The sequence below is a fragment of the Mustela nivalis genome (assembly GCF_964662115.1).
Source record: "Mustela nivalis genome assembly, chromosome: 19".
NCBI classification, from domain to species: domain Eukaryota; kingdom Metazoa; phylum Chordata; class Mammalia; order Carnivora; family Mustelidae; genus Mustela; species Mustela nivalis.
In genome coordinates, this window is record NC_139038.1 from 20,553,566 (window position 1) to 20,573,137 (window position 19,572).

Consider the following 19,572-nt stretch of genomic DNA (forward strand, 5'->3'; position numbering starts at 1 on the left):
CAGAGGCTTAACCCACTGAGCCACTCAGGTGCCCCTTGTTGTTGTTGTTTTTTAAAGATTTTATTTATTTGAGAGAGAGAGAGATCACGATAAGGGAGGAAGGGTAGAGGGAGAAGCAGACTCCCCACTGAGCAGGGAGCCTGATGCAGGACTCGAGCTGAATTCAGCTCAGGTCCCTGAGCTGAACGCAGATGCCTAACCAGCTGAGCCACCCTGGTGCCCCAAGCTGTCCTTGGCTAAGACACCACATACGCCCCAACTTCCAATCATACCTTCTGAATTGCTGAGTTTCTCCTGCCTGTGTGCATGCTGCCCAGGTTAATATATTCTGTTTTTCCCTTGTTAATCTGTTTTTGTCAGTTTTATTTGCCCAGTTGGAGAAATCTAGGAGAATAGAGAAAAAGGTTGTTGGTTTTTTTTTTCTTCCCTAAGTAGTTATTTGATTATTTTAACATTTCATTAAAAAGTGCTAACTTGGGATGCCTGGGTGGCTCAGTTGGTTGGGGTGGGGTAGGGCTGATCAGCTCAGGTCACCTCCATACAACCCTGCTGTGTACAGATGTGGATGCTTGCTGGGATCTACACGCCTTCTCCAGGCTCACGGTGTGCTTTGTGTCTAGGTATTTTCGAAAGCGATGACATCAACGCCATCATGTCTGAGAAGGAAAAGGCTTTCAACTACTCCCAGAAGGTAGGCCTTAGATGTGGAGCAAATGACTGCCCTTCTCTAGTAGTGTCTTGGGGCTGCCGTATAAAGGACCACAAACGAGGCAGCTTAAAGCAAGAGAGATCTGTCCTCTCAGTTTCGGATGCCAGAAGTCTAAACTCGAGGTGTCAGAGAGGCCGTGCTCCCTCTGAGGGCTCTGGGGAGAATCCCTCCTTACCCCTTTCAAGCTTCTGGTGCTGGCTGGTGTTTTGGTGCTGGATGGTGTTTTAAAAAATTGCACTGGGTTTGGGGGGTAAGAAAAGAATAAATGAAACAAGATGGGATCGGGAGGGAGACAAACCAGAAGTGACTCTTAATCTCACAAAACAAACTGAGGGTTGCTGGGGGGAGGGAGGGGGGTGAGGTTATGGACATTGGGGAGGGTATGTGCTATGGTGAGTGCTGTGAAGTGTGCAAACCTGGCGATTCACAGACCTATACCCCTGGGGATAAAAATACATTATATGTTTATAAAAAATATTTTTTAATTAAAAAAAAAATTGCACTGGATGCTTGTTAAAAATAGGAAGGAAGACTTTATCTGAGACCACTACAGTAGAGGAGAGAGAGGGAACTCAGCTCTGAATACAGCCAAGATAGCTAAGGATTTATAGCCAATATAGCAAAAGGGTCAGTGGACAGAAATTTACTAAGAGGAGCTTAATTAGATATTAAGGGTAGGGGGATTCTTGCCAAACAGGCTTAACGGGATTCTTTGCTAAAACTTGGTTTAGTAGGCCCAAGTCAAGGCTGAGTCAAGAAGAGTGCTCAGAGGAGACCAACTAAAGTTTAGTCAAGGACAGAGTCCTTGTCACCAGCAGTCCTTGGCATACCTTAGCGGTGGCAACACAGCTCCCAGTTCCGCCTCCACCTTTTTTTGTTTGACGGAGAGAGAGAGATCACGAGTAGGCAGAGAGGCAGGCAGGGGGTGGGGGGAAGCAGGCTCCCTGCTAAGCAGAGAGCCCAGTGTAGGGCTGGATCCCAGGACCCTGAGATCATGACCTGAGCTGAAGGCAGAGGCTTAACCCACTGAGCCACCCAGGCGCCCCCTCTGCCTCCACCTTCAACGGGCTCCCCTCCCCTGTGTGTGTCTGCATCTCTTCTCCTGCAGGGATCCCAGTCCTTTTGGATTAAGGGCACACCCTTCTCCAGTATAACCTCATTAACTTACATCTTCATTACATTTACAAAGACCCCGTTTCCAAGGAAGGTCACGTTCATGTGTACAGGGGTTTTGGACTACCACGCATTTTTCTGGGGGACACGACTCATCCCCTATCTGCTTCCCTCCCCATGTCTCGATCCACTAACACCCAAGGCTTTGGGTGAAGCATGGGAGTTTCCTACAAGTCCATGGTTAAGGTCTGTGTGCTAGCATCCCTGCCTCCTTGGAGGTCCTTGAATGTGGGAGCTCATTCCCAAACTCATTCCTCAACTCGGGGTGTCTGCGCCTGCCGTCCCCTCGAAGGTCGCCCGTAGGTGGTTCTTTATCACTGAAGACTCACGAAAATGTTACTTCCTCAGAGAATGCTGTCGAGATGAGAGGGGTAGAAAGGAGCCAGGTTGTGTCAGGAGTCGTGAGAACAGGGATGAGGAGAGGGACATGAGAGCATTTAAGGGAGCATTGACCAAATTTATGGTGATAGAAAGCATGGGAAGGAAGAGGAAGAGGAAGGAGGAAGAATCCTGGAGTAGCTCCCAGCTCCTTGCTGGGAGACCTGGTAGACAGAGCTGCCATGGACCGAGAGAGATAACAGGAGAGGATCCTGTTGGGATGCGGCAGGGTGGGCCTGGGACAAAGGGGAGTCTATGGGGCTTGGGAGCTGACCAGTGGGGGTCCTTAAGACAGGGGGAAACGTTAGGGGCTGGAGGTGGTTGTGGAGCAGTTCAAGCCATGGGGGTAGACCCATAGCATGAAGGGGGTCACGGTCAAGGTGGAGAGGGAGGAAGAGCCCGTGAAGGAGACTCGGCCTGACTCGGCATTTTCATTGCCGCCAACTGCAGGGCGACATCCCCCTGCCACAGCGTGAGCCCCTGGGAGGGCAGGGCCGTAGCTTCGGGTTCACTCCCTCCACGGCCTCCGTGGTTCCTCTGTGGCTCCCCAGCCATGCCCCAACTGCCCTCCCTGGAGGGACACTCCTTTGGGGCTTTTTTTTTTTTACCCTTCTCAAGTGCACCTGAGTCTGTTCCTTCATCCGACAAACATTTATAAAGTGTTAGTGGGCAGTAACTGTTCAACCCACCCTTCCTAGGACGTGATTTCCATTCAACATACAAACTTCATTTGCTTGGAGTGTCCCTGGGGCCGCTTTCAGGCAGTAGAGAAACGTGTTGGCAAAAGACACCAAGTGTTAAACGTTATTCTGCCAACATCGGCCCCAGGGTATGTGGGGAGCCAATGGGCGTAGGTGGCGGGCGCTGGGTCTGAGTAGGGAAAGCTGTCTTGGAACCAGACACACCTGGGTTTGAATGGAAGGTCCTCTACATATGAGTAGTGTGGCCTTGGGCACGTCCCTTAAACTCTTGGAGCTTTGAGTTCCTCATCTGTAAAATGGGGCTAAGATAGCCCTTGCCCTAAAAGCAGGGTTTGCATGCCTTGTTGGCAAGAGGGTTTGAGAGCCCCGGGAATTCACTAGCTCAGTGCTTGAGGCGTCCCAATAATACATGGGGCTTATTATTAATAGGATTGATCCCTAGTGCTCTCAGCCCCAGGAGACATTCTAGGGATAGAAAGGAGTTGAGGGGCGCCTGAGTGGCTCAGTGGGTTAAAGCCTCTGCCTTTGGCTCAGGTCATGATCCCAGAGTTCTGGAATCGAGCCCCGCATTGGGCTCCCCGTTCGGTGGGGAGCCTGCTTTACCACCACCCCCCACCCCGCTCTGCCTGCCTCTCTGCCTACTTGTGATCTCTGTCTGTCAAATAAATAAATAAACCTTTAAAAAAGAAAGAAAGAAAGAGGAGTCCAGAGGCCCCAGTGGACCCAGTCTCTCCTGCTGTGTGTGTATGTGTGCGTGGGGGGTGTGTGTGTGTATGGAGGGGTGTCACCTGCTTGGAGGCACACCATGGCGGGGTGCTGCTAACCCTCCCAATCTCCCTGTGCAGTGTGCCTTACTGGTGTCTTCCCTGAAGAAACAGTCTGGAAAAGAACTGGAAAGCGCAGTTCTCCTGAAGGAAAAGCCAAAGTTATTCAAGCAAAGAAGTCAGCCCAAGAAAGTCTTTTCCTCCAAACCCGCCGCTGCCTCAGTGGCCAGAATGGTTTGACTCCCCTCCCTAATTACACACAGAGGACTTTGTTGCCACCTTGTCTCCTGGTCTTTCCTAGATTTTGAAATTTTGAAATTTTGGCCCCCAAGCCCCAAGCCCAGCAGGGGTGGAGGCAGGGTGTTCGGGGGTGAGCGTCCCCAGAGTACCGCCAGCCCTGACCTTATGGGGGAGGAGCTCCTCTGGGGGACCTGCTTCTCGGCCCTGGGGGCATCTCTGGCCTCCTCGCCATCCACCTTTGACTCTGCCTGGCTGTCTCAGCTTTGCTCCCTAGCCGGTAGTCGGGACTCCGTGGAATCGGCGCCCACGGAGACATCTGACGGCTGTAAGGCAGGAGGGCTTATCCAGAAGGAGGTCTCGGGGGCAAAGGCTATGTAGTGGGCTCCTGCTGCCTAAGGCTTGGCAGGGCCTCGTAGGACCCTGAAGGTGGGCCCGTGCTGGCTCTGGCCTTATTCCCATGACAGCCTGTCACATCTGTCCTGCGTAAAATGTCCACCGCACTGCAGAAATCAGAGGGACCTCAGAGGACCCCGACTCCAGTGCTTGGAAGCCGACAGGCAGATATCCGGAGCCCTTCAGCACGTCACTGACCCACAGGCCCTTGTGAACACAGTGCGTCTGCAGGAAGAGGGAATCCCGTGTAGCTTACCGCCGTCTCATTCAAAGAACTCTTCCAGGTCCCAGGAGCCAGCCCTGAGGCAAATTCGGGGATGAAACCCGAGAGTCTTGGGGGCTGCCTCCTGAGCTGGTTCAGCAGGAAGAGGCTCAGGCCATACCAAGGCCTCCAAAAAGCCTCCTGGATACAGGACTGGGGGCTCCCTTAGGGGGGCAGCAACCAGGCCTTTTCCACAACAGCTCGCCTAGCCGTGTGAGCTGGTCCAGGGCCCCGGGTGATTTTGTTCAACCATCATCACTTTTCCCTTGTGCCCAGGGAGGAAGAACTCCTCCCCTTAGAACGGACGTGCCCAATAGGCCACAGAACTTACCTGAGTGGTTATTTATTATGCTGGAGGCCCCGAAATCCTGGTCCAGCGGGAAGAAGGGCAGGTACCTGAAGATAATTCTGGCAAATCCCACGGCCATCCTAGCATGCCTCCCTCGCTGTTATTAAACACACACACGTGCACACACACATACGCATGAATACACATACACACACCCCCCCGCACATGCATACACTTTTTTTTTTAAAGCAATGATTTTTTTTTTTTTGTAAGATTTTATTTATTTGACAGAGACAGACAGAGATCACAAGTAGGCAGAGAGGCAGGCAGAGAGAGAGGGGGGAGGAAGCAAGCTCCCTGCTGAGCTGAGAGCCTGATGCGGGGCTCGATCCCAGGACCCTGGGTTCATGACCTGAGCTGAAGGCAGAGGCTTTAGCCCTCTGAGCCACCCAGGCGCCCCTACACTTTTTTTTTTTTTTTAACCTCGAAACCCGCAGTCCTCCTGTACATGTGCCGCAGGAGATGGGACCAACATGTTCGAGATTCTGCTCCCAGCGGCCCCTCCCTTCCCCGGTTGAGACTGGGGTTTCATCCCAGAATTTGGGAAGTCCGGGGAAGGCGAGGTCTCTGGGCTGGCTCCTGGAACCTGGTGAGTTCTTTGAATGAGGACAGTGCCTGTGTGGACAGAGCCTCCTGGACACGCAGCCCCATGGGAGTAAGCGACACACGGTCTGGGCCTGTCACGGAGACCAGGCCACTGACGGGAAAGATCACCTGTTTTCTAGAGCCTTAAAGATGACCCCGACAGAGAGAAGAGCTCCCCCCTGCACACTCTGACTTGGCGGCCCCCCAGCGGCAGAGCAGGCGTCCCACCAGGTGAGGCCCGGTGGCCCCTGAGCTCCTGGTTGGTGGGGGGAGGGGTGGCAGACCTGGTGGAGGAGGAATGAGTTAGGAGTCACTGAAGTGATGGATGATTCTGAGTCTTGACCACGGGCCAGCCCTTCCGCTAAGATTGTCCCATCCAAAGCTTGGAGCAACTCCTCCCATGGGACAGCTCATCTCTCCGTTTCCTGTTTTACTGATAAAGACATGTAGGCCCAGAGGGGCTGTGGATAATGACCAGGGCCGGCTGGTCGTGACCGGCATCAGTATGTTTCCTAAAGTATTCAGCTCATAGCACCAAGGTCATGTATCTTATTTCCAAGGTCAGAGACCTGGCCGAATGGTCCTGAGCAGAGCAGTGGAGTCAGCAAGACCTGGGTAGAATCTTGGCTCTGCCCTGGTAGACTCTGAGCCCCTCTTACCTCGTCTGTAACCTGGGGCGCTGGGAGGCTAAAATGAGACAGGGGTCCAGAAAGCTCTTAGCACCCCGCCTGGGATACATCGGTGCTGGGTAAATGGCCACTCCAGCTACGGCTGCTCCCGGGAAGGCCAGAAGGCTTGGGGTCGTAGCTACGGCTGCTCCAGGGGAGGCCAGAAGGCTTGGGGTCGTCCCACAGGACCTCAAAGCCATCTTGGCGCCCAGTTTCGAGGGCGCAGCAGAGCTGGAATCGACAGGTCTCTAAGACAAAGCTGGACAGCGTCGCCACGTGACCCCACGAGACTGCTCCAGCCGACAGGCCTCTTGTCCCCTAGCTGCAGCCCGGCCTGTGAGAGAAGGTCCTGCAAAACGGAGGAGGAAGACCGCGCGGAGGGAAGCAGAGACCTCTCTCTCCCTTTTTTATACAGAATCGGGGAATAACGTGGGTGAGTTGGAGACCACACAGACGTCTGAACAGCTCCGTCGCCCTGTAGGAACTGTAGGGTCAGCAGGCCCTGTGGGAGGGAGACCCTCTCCAGCTGTCCCAGGACATGGGCAGCAGTGCCTACCCTCAAGCCACTCAGGTCTCCCAGCCCGGGGGAAGGGGGCATGCACATTCTTGTCACTACCGACCCCCCATCCATCAGAGGACATGTCCTGCACTCTCAGGCTGATGGGGAAATTGAGAAGGGAGCGGAAATTGAGAACAGCTCCACCATTGATTACTGCGAAATGGTACAAATTCTAGTAGCGATTCACGGAGGTGTGGAGAGGGGAGGCTACCGTCTGCTTCCCCCGACAGTCTCCCTTCTACCCTTCAGCAAATTGCCCCTAAGGAATGTTCCAGCTGACTTGATGGACAGAGAAATTAATAAGCAAAGGGAAGCCAAAGTGGGAAGAGGAGGAGGAGGAGAGTGGGGGGAGGGGCGGCGTACAGGATAACCCCCCCGTTTCCCCTAGGCTTCGTATACAAGAAGTACCCTCAAGGAAGGGGCATTCGAAGGGCCAGCACGTCCATCCAGTTGCCCAGGAAGGATACAGTTTGCTCAAGCCAAGAGGTACGAGGTCCTCAGCACCAGCACGCGTCCCTCAGGCGATAATTCCTCCCACCAACCTTCCACTTCTAGGAAGATGGATGTCCTTGGAAGTGGGGGCAAATGTGCTTCCAATGACTGCGTCATGTGGCGGGTGGGGAAAGAGTTATGATGTGGACCCACGTTTGAAGCCTGAGCCTGCCACTTCCTAGCTGGAGGACCTTGGGCAAGTCATTTAGCTACCCTCCATCTCTGTGTCCTCATTTGTAAAAATGAAGACAGTTGTTCCTTTCTGATAGAATTGGTGACTATCGAAGTATATTTTGTGTAGATCACCTAGGGGCGTCCGTCTTTTGGTTGCAAGCAACAGAAATCTCCCTTCTTGTTCCTATCCTGAAGGTAGACCGTCTTTCTCTCCACAGCCTTTCTTTAAATGTCTGAGCTTGGTTCTGACGGGGCCAACGCCAGAGCCATGCTTGATGGCGGTGATCCTGCCCATGCTTGTATCTCTCACGGAGACAAAGAGACTCGGGTTATCCTCATTGGTTTAGAGTCTGAACTTCAGGCCAATCATGGCTTTCCACTGGAATTTTGTGGGAGAGGCTTGAAATAGATCCTGGGGAACCAGGAACGTCCACCAGACTTAGAAGTAGCAGATGCTCAGTAAATTGCGTTCCCCATTCCTCGTATTTCCTGTGCCTCTCTCCCCAGTGCGGGGAAGGAATCCACAAGCCACGGATGCCCGGTGAGGACCTAAGAACCTCCCATTTTAAGCACGAGACAGATTTCAAATACAGGGTTTTAGTAGATGAATCAGACCATCATTCATTTAAGCCTCTATTACCCAAGATAATAGTTCTTTCCTTTATTCTCAAGTGGGTAGCAAATTATGGGCTAAAAAAACTGAATATGGAAATCTCCAGATACATGGGTCCCCGCTGCACTCATCAGAAGTCAGTCCAGGGGCTGGTGGCAGCCAAATACTGCAGCATCCTGCCCAGCATAGAAATCAACGTGAGTTGTGGGTTTTGGTGCTCGTCCCCTTTCTCCCACCCCCTGCCTGTGACCAGCCACAAATGGGCCACTGTGTTGGGGGGAACTCCATGTGCATGTCCGGGCCACGGCCTCTCTTCCTGCTTCTATCCACAAAGCGCGATGGCTCTCGGCAAATGGAAAATGCAGATCCCGTTGGAGGAAGAGTCAACCCGGGGAGGGCCCGACCCCACCCCCCCAGAGCTAGACACGCTCCACAGCCTGGGAATTAGAAACAGCAGCTGAGCATAGCACAGCAGCTGACAAGCTCACAGACGTCTGTACCCCAGTTCTGCTGATGGTTCTATCAGACTGGGAGGGACTGGGGGCTTCCCTCCCCATCTCCACCCCAGCGGTGAGGGGACGGTGTTCTCTAGTTTGTAGTTTGGAGGTCGTTTTTTTTTTTGTTTTTGTTTTTTTTTCCCTTTGTTTTGGCACTGGAACAAGGAAGTTTAGTACAATTGAAAAACAAATCCTAAGTTCTTTCTTTAGAAGACCCCATTTTCTATTTCTACCCTTGCCATTTGATATGACATTATTAACATTAGGGGAAGCTAGAAAGCCAGAAGTAGCCAACAAGTTCAAAATTATTCACCAGAAAGATTTTATGGGAGTTTTATCAAACTATCAGTCCCCTTCTCTGTCTGTGGTCATCTTTCAGTTTCACATTTATGGGCTTCTTGTCCTACCATTAAGGGTTTTCTTTCTTTTTTTTTTTTTTTCAAAGATTTTTTTCAAAGACAGAGAGAAATTACAAGTACACTGAGAGGCAGGCAGAGAGAGAGAGAAGGAAGCAGGCTCCCTGCTGAGCAGAGAGCCCGATGCAGGACTCGATCCCAGGACCCCGAGATCATGACCTGAGCCGAAGGCAGCAGCTTAACCCACTGAGCCCCCCAGGCGCCCCCATTAAGGGTTTTCTAATTTAAAATTTAGAGATGTTATGTTTTTTTATTATCACAGTGACCATATTTGGCACAAAACCATCATCCCAACCCCCCTTCTCCTTTTAGAATGATAAATCTGGTAGCGTGATCAAAGAAAAAAGCCTATAAGTGAATATATAATGCCTAATAGATGTTTTAGAAATGATTACCCACAACTGACTGAACCGTTTACGGCGGTGATGGGGATCTGAGGACGTAGCTGACGGGGGGCCATCTGCCTTGGCTTGCCTTCCTCCAGGGGATAGTGAGACACATCCACTGGACAGCCAGGGAAATGGAAGCGTACATCACGGGCCTAGAGAAGGTGATGAGGCGCTACGTCCAGAGGCTGCAGTGGCTGCTGTCCGGTGAGCCTGCCTGCCGTCCTGCAGGGTGGGAGCGCCGTGAGGGGAAGCGGAAGGTCAACCCCAGGGACCCGGGCCCGCCCTTCCCAGGCCAGGCGCACAGACTGTCAGGTCAGGGGTGAGGCCAGGAGGGTCATCCTGGCACCACATGATTTCTGGGTTCCGAGGTCAGGCAAGCTGCCGGATGTCAGGGAGGAGCGTGGGTCAAAGGGCACCAGAGAGAACGCAGGCCTGTCCAGGCTCAGCCCGCAAGGCCACATGCCTCACCCCTTGCCTTCCTGGATGTGACTGAAGTGCTCACCCTCAAGAGGCTCAATTAAGTATTGACTGGACCCCACAGGGGTCAGTGAATGTAGTCATGGGCGAGGGTCCCGACAGAGGAGAGTCCCCTTGTTCTTTACAAAGAGCACCAAGGCCCCTTCAGGGCAGGCAAACAGGCGGGCTGGCCCAGAAGAGCCAGGCTCCCATCCTGGAGAAGGGTGGGCTGGGGATCGAGAGATGGCCAGAAGCATCAAGTCCGAGAGGCCAGGTAGAGAGCTCGAGCTGGACAGGGGGGCGTGGAGGCTTTGGGGCCTGGATGGTTCCTGGGACAACAGGCAGAAGGAAAAGAGGAAGCCTTTTGGAGAGGTCACTAGGGAGAGGCCCTCAGGATCCTGTGCAAATTCATTGGGTCCAGTCCTCTGCAGTAGAACTTGGTAAAACAGACCATGTGCAGTGGAGTGGGGTGATGACTGCACTTCCCAAAGGCCTGGAGGGGGCTGCCAGCTCCAGGTGGAGTTGTCAGGTCAGAGGCTGACATGGGACAAAGGGGTCGCGTGCCTCTCTCCAACCCCAATGCATGTTCACTGCTGGGAAGGGTGTGAAGGCTGGTGAGGCTGCTGCTCCTTCCGCCTTCTGTGCCGTGAACGGAGTCCCCGCCTCACACACAGGTGCGCACCCCAATGCCACCTCATACTTCAAACGCCACCAACACTTCAAAACCCAGGGCTAGTTCACATAGTCACTCATTCCTTCATTATTCAACCAATATGGCCGCTCTCCCGTCAGGCCCTGGGGAGATGGTGGAAGGCGACACCCAACACAGCCCCTGAGCTCGTGGAGCATACGGTTTAGGAGGCTGACGTTGACCAAAGAGTCTCACAAATAAGTCTAACGAGAGTGACGCATAGAGAGGAGATGGGCGTGGTGCAGGATGAGCCTTTAAGGGGGCCACAGGCCTGGACGGGAAAAGCATGGAGGGCTTTCCTGAGGCGGTGATATTTCAGCCAAGATCTGAAGAATGAGTAGATGTTAACTGGGCAAAGAGAGGAAAGATAGGCATGTCTGGGGTGCTAGGGAGGCAGTTAGTGAGGCGATGTTGAACACAAAGACTAAAAGGAAGCCAATGTGAGGGACGCCTAGTGGCTCCATTGGTTAAGCATCGGACTCTTGATTTCGGCTCAGGTCATGATCTCAGGGTGGTGAGATCGAGCCTCACATTGGGCTCCATGCTCAGTGAGGAGTCGGCTTGAGAATCAATTTCTCCCTTTCCCTTTGCCCCTCTCCCTGCTTACACATACACTCTCTCTTTCTAAATAAATTAAAAAAAAAAAAAAAAAAAAAAAAAGGAAGCCTGTGTAGCTGAGAGTGAGGGAAAGTTAGGGTGAGACCATCCCAGATCGACGAGGCCATGCCCAGACTTAGTCTTTTGTCCCTGACGTGTGACTGGGGAAGACAGCATGCATTGTCAGCTGTCCCTCCGGCTTTCCCCTGGGTGACCTTCCTTATTTAGCCCTGGGGCCAGGAGGGTAGGGCTAGCAGCTGCCTGACTGAAGTGTGGGTCAGAGGATGTGGGTATGAGTGTCAGCCCTCACCACTGGTCTGTGTGACCCCTGGCCAGCCACTGGTCCTGTCTTTCCCCTTGGGATGAATGCCAAGTCCTTCCACCATGTCACCAGCTTCACTTCTTGTCCCTCTCCCCGCGAGTCCTTCCATCCCAGTGGTCCTGATTGCCTGCATGGGCTTTCTCTCGGTCCTGGGGCGCGCCGTGCTCTCCTCCCCGTCTCTGGCTCGGGCTTGCCCAGGCTGCTCCCTCCACACCTCCGCCTCTTTCCTCCGCTCGCTACCACTCCAGCTGCAGGGCTAGCTCACCCACGGAATTCAGATCCTCCCCAGGATGTGCTCCGGACACTGTCCGAAGCCGTAACTGTGGATCTCACATGTGTCTTCCTTGCCTCACTCTGAGCTCCGTGAGGGCACAGCGCCAGGCTCTGCTGATTGCCGTTGACCTGCTAAGGGACTCCACGCTCTGTAACATCTTTTCTAGCTCCAAATGACACTACTTTGTTCCATCGCTTAACGGTAGTAATGAGGAAACTCAAGGCCAGAGCAATTTTTTTTTTAAAGATTTTTTATTTGAGAGAGAGAGAGAGAGAGCATGGGCAGGAGGGAGGAGCGGAGGGAGAGGGAGAAGCAGACTCCAGCTGAGCAGGGAGCCCAACGTGGGGCTCGATCCCAGCACCCTGAGATCATGACCCAAGCTGAAGGCAGACGCTCAACCGACTGAGCCTCCCAGGCACCCCAAGGCCAGAGCAATTATAACCACTTGTGCAAGTGATCACAGCTCACGGGCAAAGCCAGAGCTAAAACCTTGACCTCCCAAAGCCCACACCACTGCCGAGCTCTGCCCTGGACAACTGACAGCCCCCCCAGCACCACCACCAAGGCCATCTCCCAGTGGGAGTGGGCTGACATCTGATCGGTGATCAGTCAGGCAACAGGCCTATTTGGCAGACTTGGTATTTGACAGCTGCTATGAGAAAAACCACACCGGGGAGGCGGAGAGGGGGCGACCCCTCACCCCTTCCCTGCCTCTGCCCCACCTCGGAGCAGGGAGCCGCCGACTGTTTGGTGCCGTATTGGAGAGCCGAGTGTGCATCCTGGTGGACACGTCGGGGTCTGTGGGCCCCGCCCTGCAGCAGGTGAAGACGGAGCTGATCCTGCTGATTTGGGAGCAGCTGCGGAAGCACTGTGACAGGTGAGAAGCAGGGGCGCGAGCGGAGGTAGGGGGGGAGTTCGTGGGGGCTTCCCTCTTCACCCTAAACGAGTCCTGGAGGCCTAGCTTGTTTGAGCAGTAAAGAACACCACACCCTGTTGCAGAGGTAAAGCAGCCGTTGGAAATCCATCTCGGGCCCGGGGACCATTGCAAGCAGAGCCAAGGAACCACCAGGCGGCCTTGAATGTGGATTTCAGCTGAACTTGATTTTTTTCTTTTTTAAAGATTTTATGTATTTATCAGAGAGAGGGAGGGAGAGAGAGTGAGCACAGGCAGACAGAATGGCAGGCAGAGGCAGAGGGAGAAGGGGGGCCTGACGCTGTCCTCGGGGTTCCTTCAGCCAGCCATCTTCTAGCTACTCCCTTTCACTGCCTCTCTGCCCTCCCCGCCTCCCCAGCTTCAACCTGCTCAGCTTTGCGGGGGACCTGCGACTGTGGCGGGACACTCTGGTGGAGACCACCGACGCGGCATGCCACGAGGCCATGCAGTGGGTGACCCGCCTGGGCGCTCAGGGCGGCACCTCCATCCTGCAAGCGTTACTGGCAAGTCCTCCCACGGAGCCGACCCCAGCAGCCGACCAGAAATAACCCTCACCCCCTATACGGATACAGCCTGAGGCTTTCAAATTACAAAGTGCAGTTTGAGATCGAATAAGTTTTGTCTTCGGAACAGCCAAGGAAGAAGAAAGGGATTCTTGTTCTCATTCTATAGATGAAGACACAGAGGCTCAGAGAGGTTAAGGGACTCGCTGGGGTTAACCAGCCGGGAAGTGGGCTGTGCTCTTTCTCCTAAACCTTGACAGCCCCTTGGTCTGAAACATTGGGGTGGGGAGGGATGTGCTCTCGCTCTTCACGGACAAGGCAGTGGGATCCAATCAGACACGCAGCAGGCAGCTGGTTTGGGCCCTTCCCGGTGAGCACCTGTCCCTGAGCCAGACCATCTGTTTGTGCGCACTCTTTCAGAAAGCTTTCAGTTTTCCTGATGTGGAAGGATTGTACCTCCTGACTGACGGGAAGCCAGATACAAGCTGCAGCCTTATTCTAAGCGAAGTCCAAAGACTCAAGGAGCAAAGAGATGTGAAAATCCACACCATTTCCCTGAACCGCTCAGGCAGGTAGGCAGGAAGGAGCCAGGTCCGAGCTGTGTTCCTCTCGGGAACACAGGGCTGCGTGTGTGAGGGCCAAGGTCGGAGCGACTTGCCCCATCCAGGGCCTCCCCTTAGACCCTGATCTCTCCTCACCCCAACCCGTAAGTGAGAAAGGAGAAGGGCCCTGGCAGGTGCTACCCCAGAGTAAAGCCCTCTGTCCGCATCCGAGAACCCATCTCCTGACTCCCTGCAGCCTGGAAGCGGACACGCACCGATTCCCACGGGCACGCCCGGTCTTCTCCGTCCTGATCTTTCTCAGGAGCCCTCTGGTGAATGCTGAGGGGAAAGAGCTCAAAGTAGCATCGTGATGGTTGTTTTTATAAACCATCACCGTAGAGGAACATGGGTTAGACCAGAGAGATTCTGCTTCTTTGGAAAAAGACTTTAATGTCACTGGCAAAACTGTGTTGACTTGGGTGCGTGTTTGAGCTCTGTCTAAACCACGTGCTCCATGAAGGTCACACCCGTGTCCCCACCAGGCCTAACCCGTAGGAGCAGGCACCAGCTAGATTAAGGACCGTGTGCCTGCTGTGTGTTTCCATGCTCACTGTTGACAGCAGTCAGTCCACTTCCTGCGGCCACTGCCGCTGCCCATAAACTGACAGGGGCTGGACCTGTGATGCGACTGTTCTCAAGGGCAGAGCGTCCAGGCCCGAGGCTGACCCCAGACTTGAGCTCCCCACAGTCTGGAGGCGCCACAGGGAATTTGCCTGGCTTTCGCCAGCTTGGTCCCAGCCCCTCTGTTCTCCCGACTAGGACAGCAGCTGACTTCCTGAGAAGCCTGGCCGCCCTCACTGGGGGCCGCTACCACTGCCCCGTTGACGAGGACACACTCCTCAGAATCCACGGCCTATTGACCAAGGGTTTCGTGGACGAAAGGGTAGGTTTGCGGAGCCACGGAGCCGAGTCTGTTCAAATGTCTCAATATAATGTCCACAGAGGTGGGTTTCTTTCCCCCACGTCCCTTAACTGGAAAGATCTCCACTTCTCTTGTGAGACCAGGAACTACTGGCTAGAAGGGGTTCTGCCTCCCTGCTGCTCTTCCTCTAGGCTGGCTCTCCTCAGGGTGGAAAGAAGCAGGGCATGGAGGTTTGTTTAATAACAGAGCAGTTCTGGGGTGCCTGAGTGGCTCAGTCAGTTGGGCTGAATCTCTATTCTGGCTCAGATCATGATCCCGGGATCCCTTGATTGAGCCCCGGATCGGGCTCCCGGAGCCTGCTTCTCTCTCTCCCTCTCCCATTGCTTGTGTTCCGCTCTTGCTGTGTCTCTCTCTGTCAAATAAATAAAATCTTTAAAAAATAAAATAAATTAATTAAATCTTTAAAAAAATAACAGAACAGTTCACGTTCACTGAGCATTTACTTTGTGCACAGTCATTGCTTTATAGAGGCTACCCCTTTCAATCCTCTCAAACAATACTATACCCATTAAACAGATGAATAAATGGGCTCAGCAAGGAGTCGGAACACACCTAAGGACGTGGCAAATGGTAAAGCCAGAGCCCAGACACCCACACTGTTAACCTCTGTGCTTTGAGTCCTCCGTATTTCTGTCTCCCGGTGTTCAGGTCACTGAAACAGATCCTCAAATGATCGAAGTCGTAAATCTAGTAAAGTCACGGTTTCCATCACGCATGTGTGATAAGAGGAGACTACCCATCATTCTCTTCTGAGCAAAAAGTTATGCACATGTTTCTACCTTTTAGGAACATGGTGCTGTCAGTTATAACATTTTCAGGGCCACAAATTATCAAGTAAGACAACCAGAACTCCAGGTTTCTTTTTGGTGGTTAAAGTACATCTCCCAGGACGTGACAAAATTTTTGAAGTCAGTGCTTTGCGTGACTCCTTTATTCAAGTACCTCTTCTAGGGACAAACATTACAAATAGTTCGGAAAACAGAACAAGTCAAAGTAGTAAATATTCACCCATGTCCTTACAACACAGGAAAACGAATGGACAGTATTGGGAAGGTCTTCAGATTAATGCCTCGACAAATCAGAGTCTTTTAATAGTTTCTGGATACAGTAATGGGATCATTCTGCTCTCGCCGCCAAGGGCAGAACGCGGCTTCCTCTCCTCCTTACGTTGTCTTGCTGATTGTGAGAATTTGTGTCTTTAACCCTAGTCTCTAGAACTCCATTGGTTGACGTAATGAAAAAAGCATACCTGCGAAGCTTGGTTTTACTAGAAGGAATAGGGAAAGGGAAGAACAGATTTTACCAAGTAATGGTGACGTAAGGAGCAGGTCCCACTTCTGCTGGGAAGAGAAGAGCTGACTTCAGTGAAGTTCAGTGAGCATCTCGGGTTACCACTGCCCACCCATTCCCGGCACAGACCCTCACACACCTTATCTCGAAGTGTCCCATCTGCAGAATGACTGCCTTGGCAGGTGGTGAGCTCTTTGTCCCTGGAGGTATGTAAACCAAAGCCTCTGGATTTCCTGCATTGGGTAGAAGGCCACATTTGATTAACTCTAAAGTTTTTCCACTGAGATTTCAGGTTGCATCCAATCATTTAATGGATCTAACTTCACGTTCATTTCCCCTTTCCAAGGATCCCGTGTTGCCACCGTTTGAAGGAGATGATTTAAGGAGATTGGCCCAGGAGATCACCAAGGCCAGAAGATTCCTCTGGAAGGCCCAGTCCTTCAGGTATACCCTTCAAGCAGCCCCTCCCATCTGCCTTGTGGCTCTGGGCCACCCAGACCCCGGGGGCCTCCTCGAGACCAGATGCCCCTTGGTTATGGGAGCCTTCCTCCAAGAGCTCCTGCCCTGCTTCTCCCCACCAGGCCCAGAAATCTGGGCATCAAGGAGGCCATCTTGCTTCCTCTCCTGTCCACTAGGTCCCAACTCCAGAAGAAAAACAACAAAGAACCAAATGTTACTCCTCTTTAGACAAGTGTTCTCAGGTAAGAGGAGATGATCGCCTCTCCGTCTTGCATATCCTCCAAGGGCCACACAGCATGTCCTGTTTCATAGTAATGGCTATGGGGGAAGGGGACTAGAAATGATTCCTCTATACAGAAACACCAGCCTACAAATACTCACTCACTGAGCATACATTGGCCCTGGGAAAGCTGTAACCCAGTGTTCGTGCCTAGGAAACAGGATCCCAGGCTCCAGGGCTCCCGGGAAGCTGAGGGAAGGAAAGCTCTGTCATCCTGGGTCCACCCTAATTTTCCTGCCCTGTCCCCAACACCCCCTACACTCCAGCCACAGAACTGTCACTCCCTGGGAAGCTCTGCATCACGCCCTGCCTGGAACACCCTCTCCTCACCCTCTGCCCGGTGACTCCTGCTCATCAGTGAAGATACAGCTCCAATGGCATCAGCTCCACTGTGAAGAGGCCCCTGAGACCCACCAAGAGCTGGGACCCTCCTGCCTTCCTTCCATTGTGTCCTGGCCAGACAACCCTTTTCATAGCCATGACACTGACCACTTATTACACCCAGCACTCCGTGGCATGCTTCCTTGCTTCCCTGGCCACTTTTCTTGACTGTGTGCTCCCAGGATGAGGCTGGTGTCCTATAACCATCTCTAGGTCCCCAGGACCTGCCACGGGGCTGATGGAGTAAACTGTGAGCATCCTGCTTGGTTGTGGAAGCTCAGCTCTAGAAACCAGCCAGAGCGTGAACCCCTCACTCTATGCTTCCAACCACCCTGGTCCATGGTGAGGGGAGGTGCAGATTCAGCCTCAGCCCATCTTGGGAAAAGAAACAAGTGGGGCTTCCCACCTGCCCCCTTACCTGTTTAACCGAACTGGATTGCAGGTCTGCTCTGGAGCCAAGTGCAGAGAGAGAGAGAGAGAGAGCGCTCTGCTCAAGCAGGTGAAAACCAGGCTGCGTCTGCTGGGCCCAGCCCTGCTGTGTACATATGAAGCGAATATATCATGTATTATGTGGTCTGGGGTCACTCCTGAGACGAAAAAAATGGCTTGAATTTAATTAAATGATAACCCAAATGAGTCTTAAGCTGAAGTGATGATTGGTTCGTCTATGTGTGTGTGTGTTTATACATTTTTGGTGATATAAAATTTTATTAAAAGATTCCTGTGAGGGGCACCTGGGTGGCTCAGTGGGTTAAAGCCTCTGCCTTCAGCTCAGGTCATGATCCCAGGGTCCTGGGATCAAGCCCCACATCGGGCTCTCTGCTCGGCGGGGAGCCTGCTTCCTCCTCTCTCTCTCTCTCTCTGCTTGCCTCTCTGCCTACTTATGATCTCTGTCTGTCAAATAAATAAAATCTTAAAAAAAAAAAAAAAGATTCCTATGAGGGAAAAAAAAAAAAAAGATTCCTATGCAGGGGTGTCTGGGTGGCTCAGTCGGTTAGGCCTCTGCCTTTGGCTGGGGTCATGATCTCGGGGTCCTGAGATCAAGCCTGGCATCGGCCTGCTTGGTGGGAGCCTGCTTCCCCCTCTCTCTCTGCCTGCCTCTCTGCCTACTTGTGATCTCTCTGTCTCTGTCAAATACATAAACAAAATCTTTAAAAATAAATAAAAATAAAAAAGATTTCTAGGAGACTATTCATAAGAACCAAACATTTTTCATATTTTTTCATAAAAACCCCAAATTGGAAACAACCTCGATGTCCACCACTGGTAGAACGGACAAATACATTGTGATATATCTGTACGGTCTGATACATTTGTGAGGCATTTGTACCGTGTACATTTCTACACCACAATTTAAAAAATGTGAAATACTTAGGATATTTGTCTTTTTCACTCAACAAGATGCCTCAATCTTATGAACAATGTCAGGCTGGCAAAAGAGGAGTACACAGTGTGCGACTCCATTTACATCCTGTTCAAGAACAGGCAAAACTCTCGGCAATAGAAGTCAGAATAGTGGTTAGCCTGCCGTCAGAGGCATAGGGGGGGACATCTGGGGTGCAGGAAATGTTCTAGATCTTCAGGAAGGAAGTAAAAATTCATCAGTTATTTAAAACAAGCAAGCAAGCAAGCAAGCAAACCACGGTTCACTGAGGCTTGTCAAGTCACAGCTTTGGCGGGTCTCCCTGCTGGGCCCAGGGAGGCAGCAGTGACCACAGCCCCTGCCTCAGTGGATCTCAGTCTGGTCACTGCCTCGAGTGCCGCCCTTCCGTGTCACCTCTACAGACACAGGGAAGATGGCCTCTGGGGTTTGTCTTGCTTTGCTGGTGGTGTCATGGCAAAGTACCACACACCGACTGGCATGAAACACCAGGAACGGACCGTCTCCAGTTGAAGAGGCTGAAGTCAAGGTCCGGCCAGGCCCCCGCGCCCTCCGAAGGCGCTCGGTTGGGTCTGTGACAGGCCTCCCTCCTGGCTTCTCGGGCTTCCTTGCCTTGTGGCAGCGTCACTCCGATCTTCGTGTGATGCGCTCCCTGTGTGCACGTCTGTGCCCGCATTTCCAGCTCTCTATGACCTTTTTTTTTTTTTTCCTGCAGATCACAGGACTTTATTAAGAGGCACTCAGCGGATATCCGGCGATCTGTTTATGACCCTATTTTTAATCACATCTGCAGTGCCTGTTTCCAAGGTCACACTCTGAGGTACGGGGAGGGGGTGGGGGTAGGATTTCAACACGTTAATTTGGTGGGGGTGGGGCAGGTACACAATTCAACATAACTACTGTGTTGTAAACAGACAGAGGGGAAGGGGGAAAGAAACATTGTTTCTTGGGGTTCTAGGACCCCCGTGCGGCAGGATAGGCCTGGCCTGCAGGGGCTTTGCGTCCTCTCCCCACCAGCAGCTAAGCCCCCTGCACCCCCTCTCTGTTTGACCAGCCTCAGTTTCCCCTCCGTGAGAGCCTGCGGCCGCCGTGCCGCACAACGCACCTGTTCACACGCG

At 52.7% G+C, this 19,572-nt stretch overlaps 1 protein-coding gene across 6 annotated transcripts in view; it reads left to right on the forward strand.

The window, feature by feature from the left end:
- Positions 1-19,186, forward strand: part of VWA3A (von Willebrand factor A domain containing 3A) — a 57,891-nt gene extending 38,705 nt beyond the window's left edge. For 4 of the 6 annotated variants that reach the window (XM_082714669.1, XM_082714672.1, XM_082714667.1 and 1 more), the window contains exons 21-34: positions 621-691; positions 3,807-3,959; positions 5,695-5,785; positions 6,545-6,655; positions 7,170-7,267; positions 8,120-8,257; positions 9,458-9,566; positions 12,435-12,579; positions 12,995-13,143; positions 13,564-13,711; positions 14,501-14,624; positions 16,300-16,397; positions 16,589-16,654; positions 16,959-17,716. In XM_082714669.1, the coding sequence (XP_082570795.1) occupies positions 621-691; positions 3,807-3,959; positions 5,695-5,785; positions 6,545-6,655; positions 7,170-7,267; positions 8,120-8,257; positions 9,458-9,566; positions 12,435-12,579; positions 12,995-13,143; positions 13,564-13,711; positions 14,501-14,624; positions 16,300-16,397; positions 16,589-16,640 (1,487 nt within the window). In that variant the 3' untranslated portion in view covers positions 16,641-16,654; positions 16,959-17,716. Of the gene's footprint in view, positions 1-620; positions 692-3,806; positions 3,960-5,694; positions 5,786-6,544; positions 6,656-7,169; positions 7,268-8,119; positions 8,258-9,457; positions 9,567-12,434; positions 12,580-12,994; positions 13,144-13,559; positions 13,712-14,500; positions 14,625-16,299; positions 16,398-16,588; positions 16,655-16,958; positions 17,717-19,169 lie in introns of those variants that run through there. The other 2 variants (XM_082714670.1, XM_082714671.1) reach the window with 2 other exon arrangements.
- Positions 19,187-19,572: the final 386 nt, after the last annotated feature.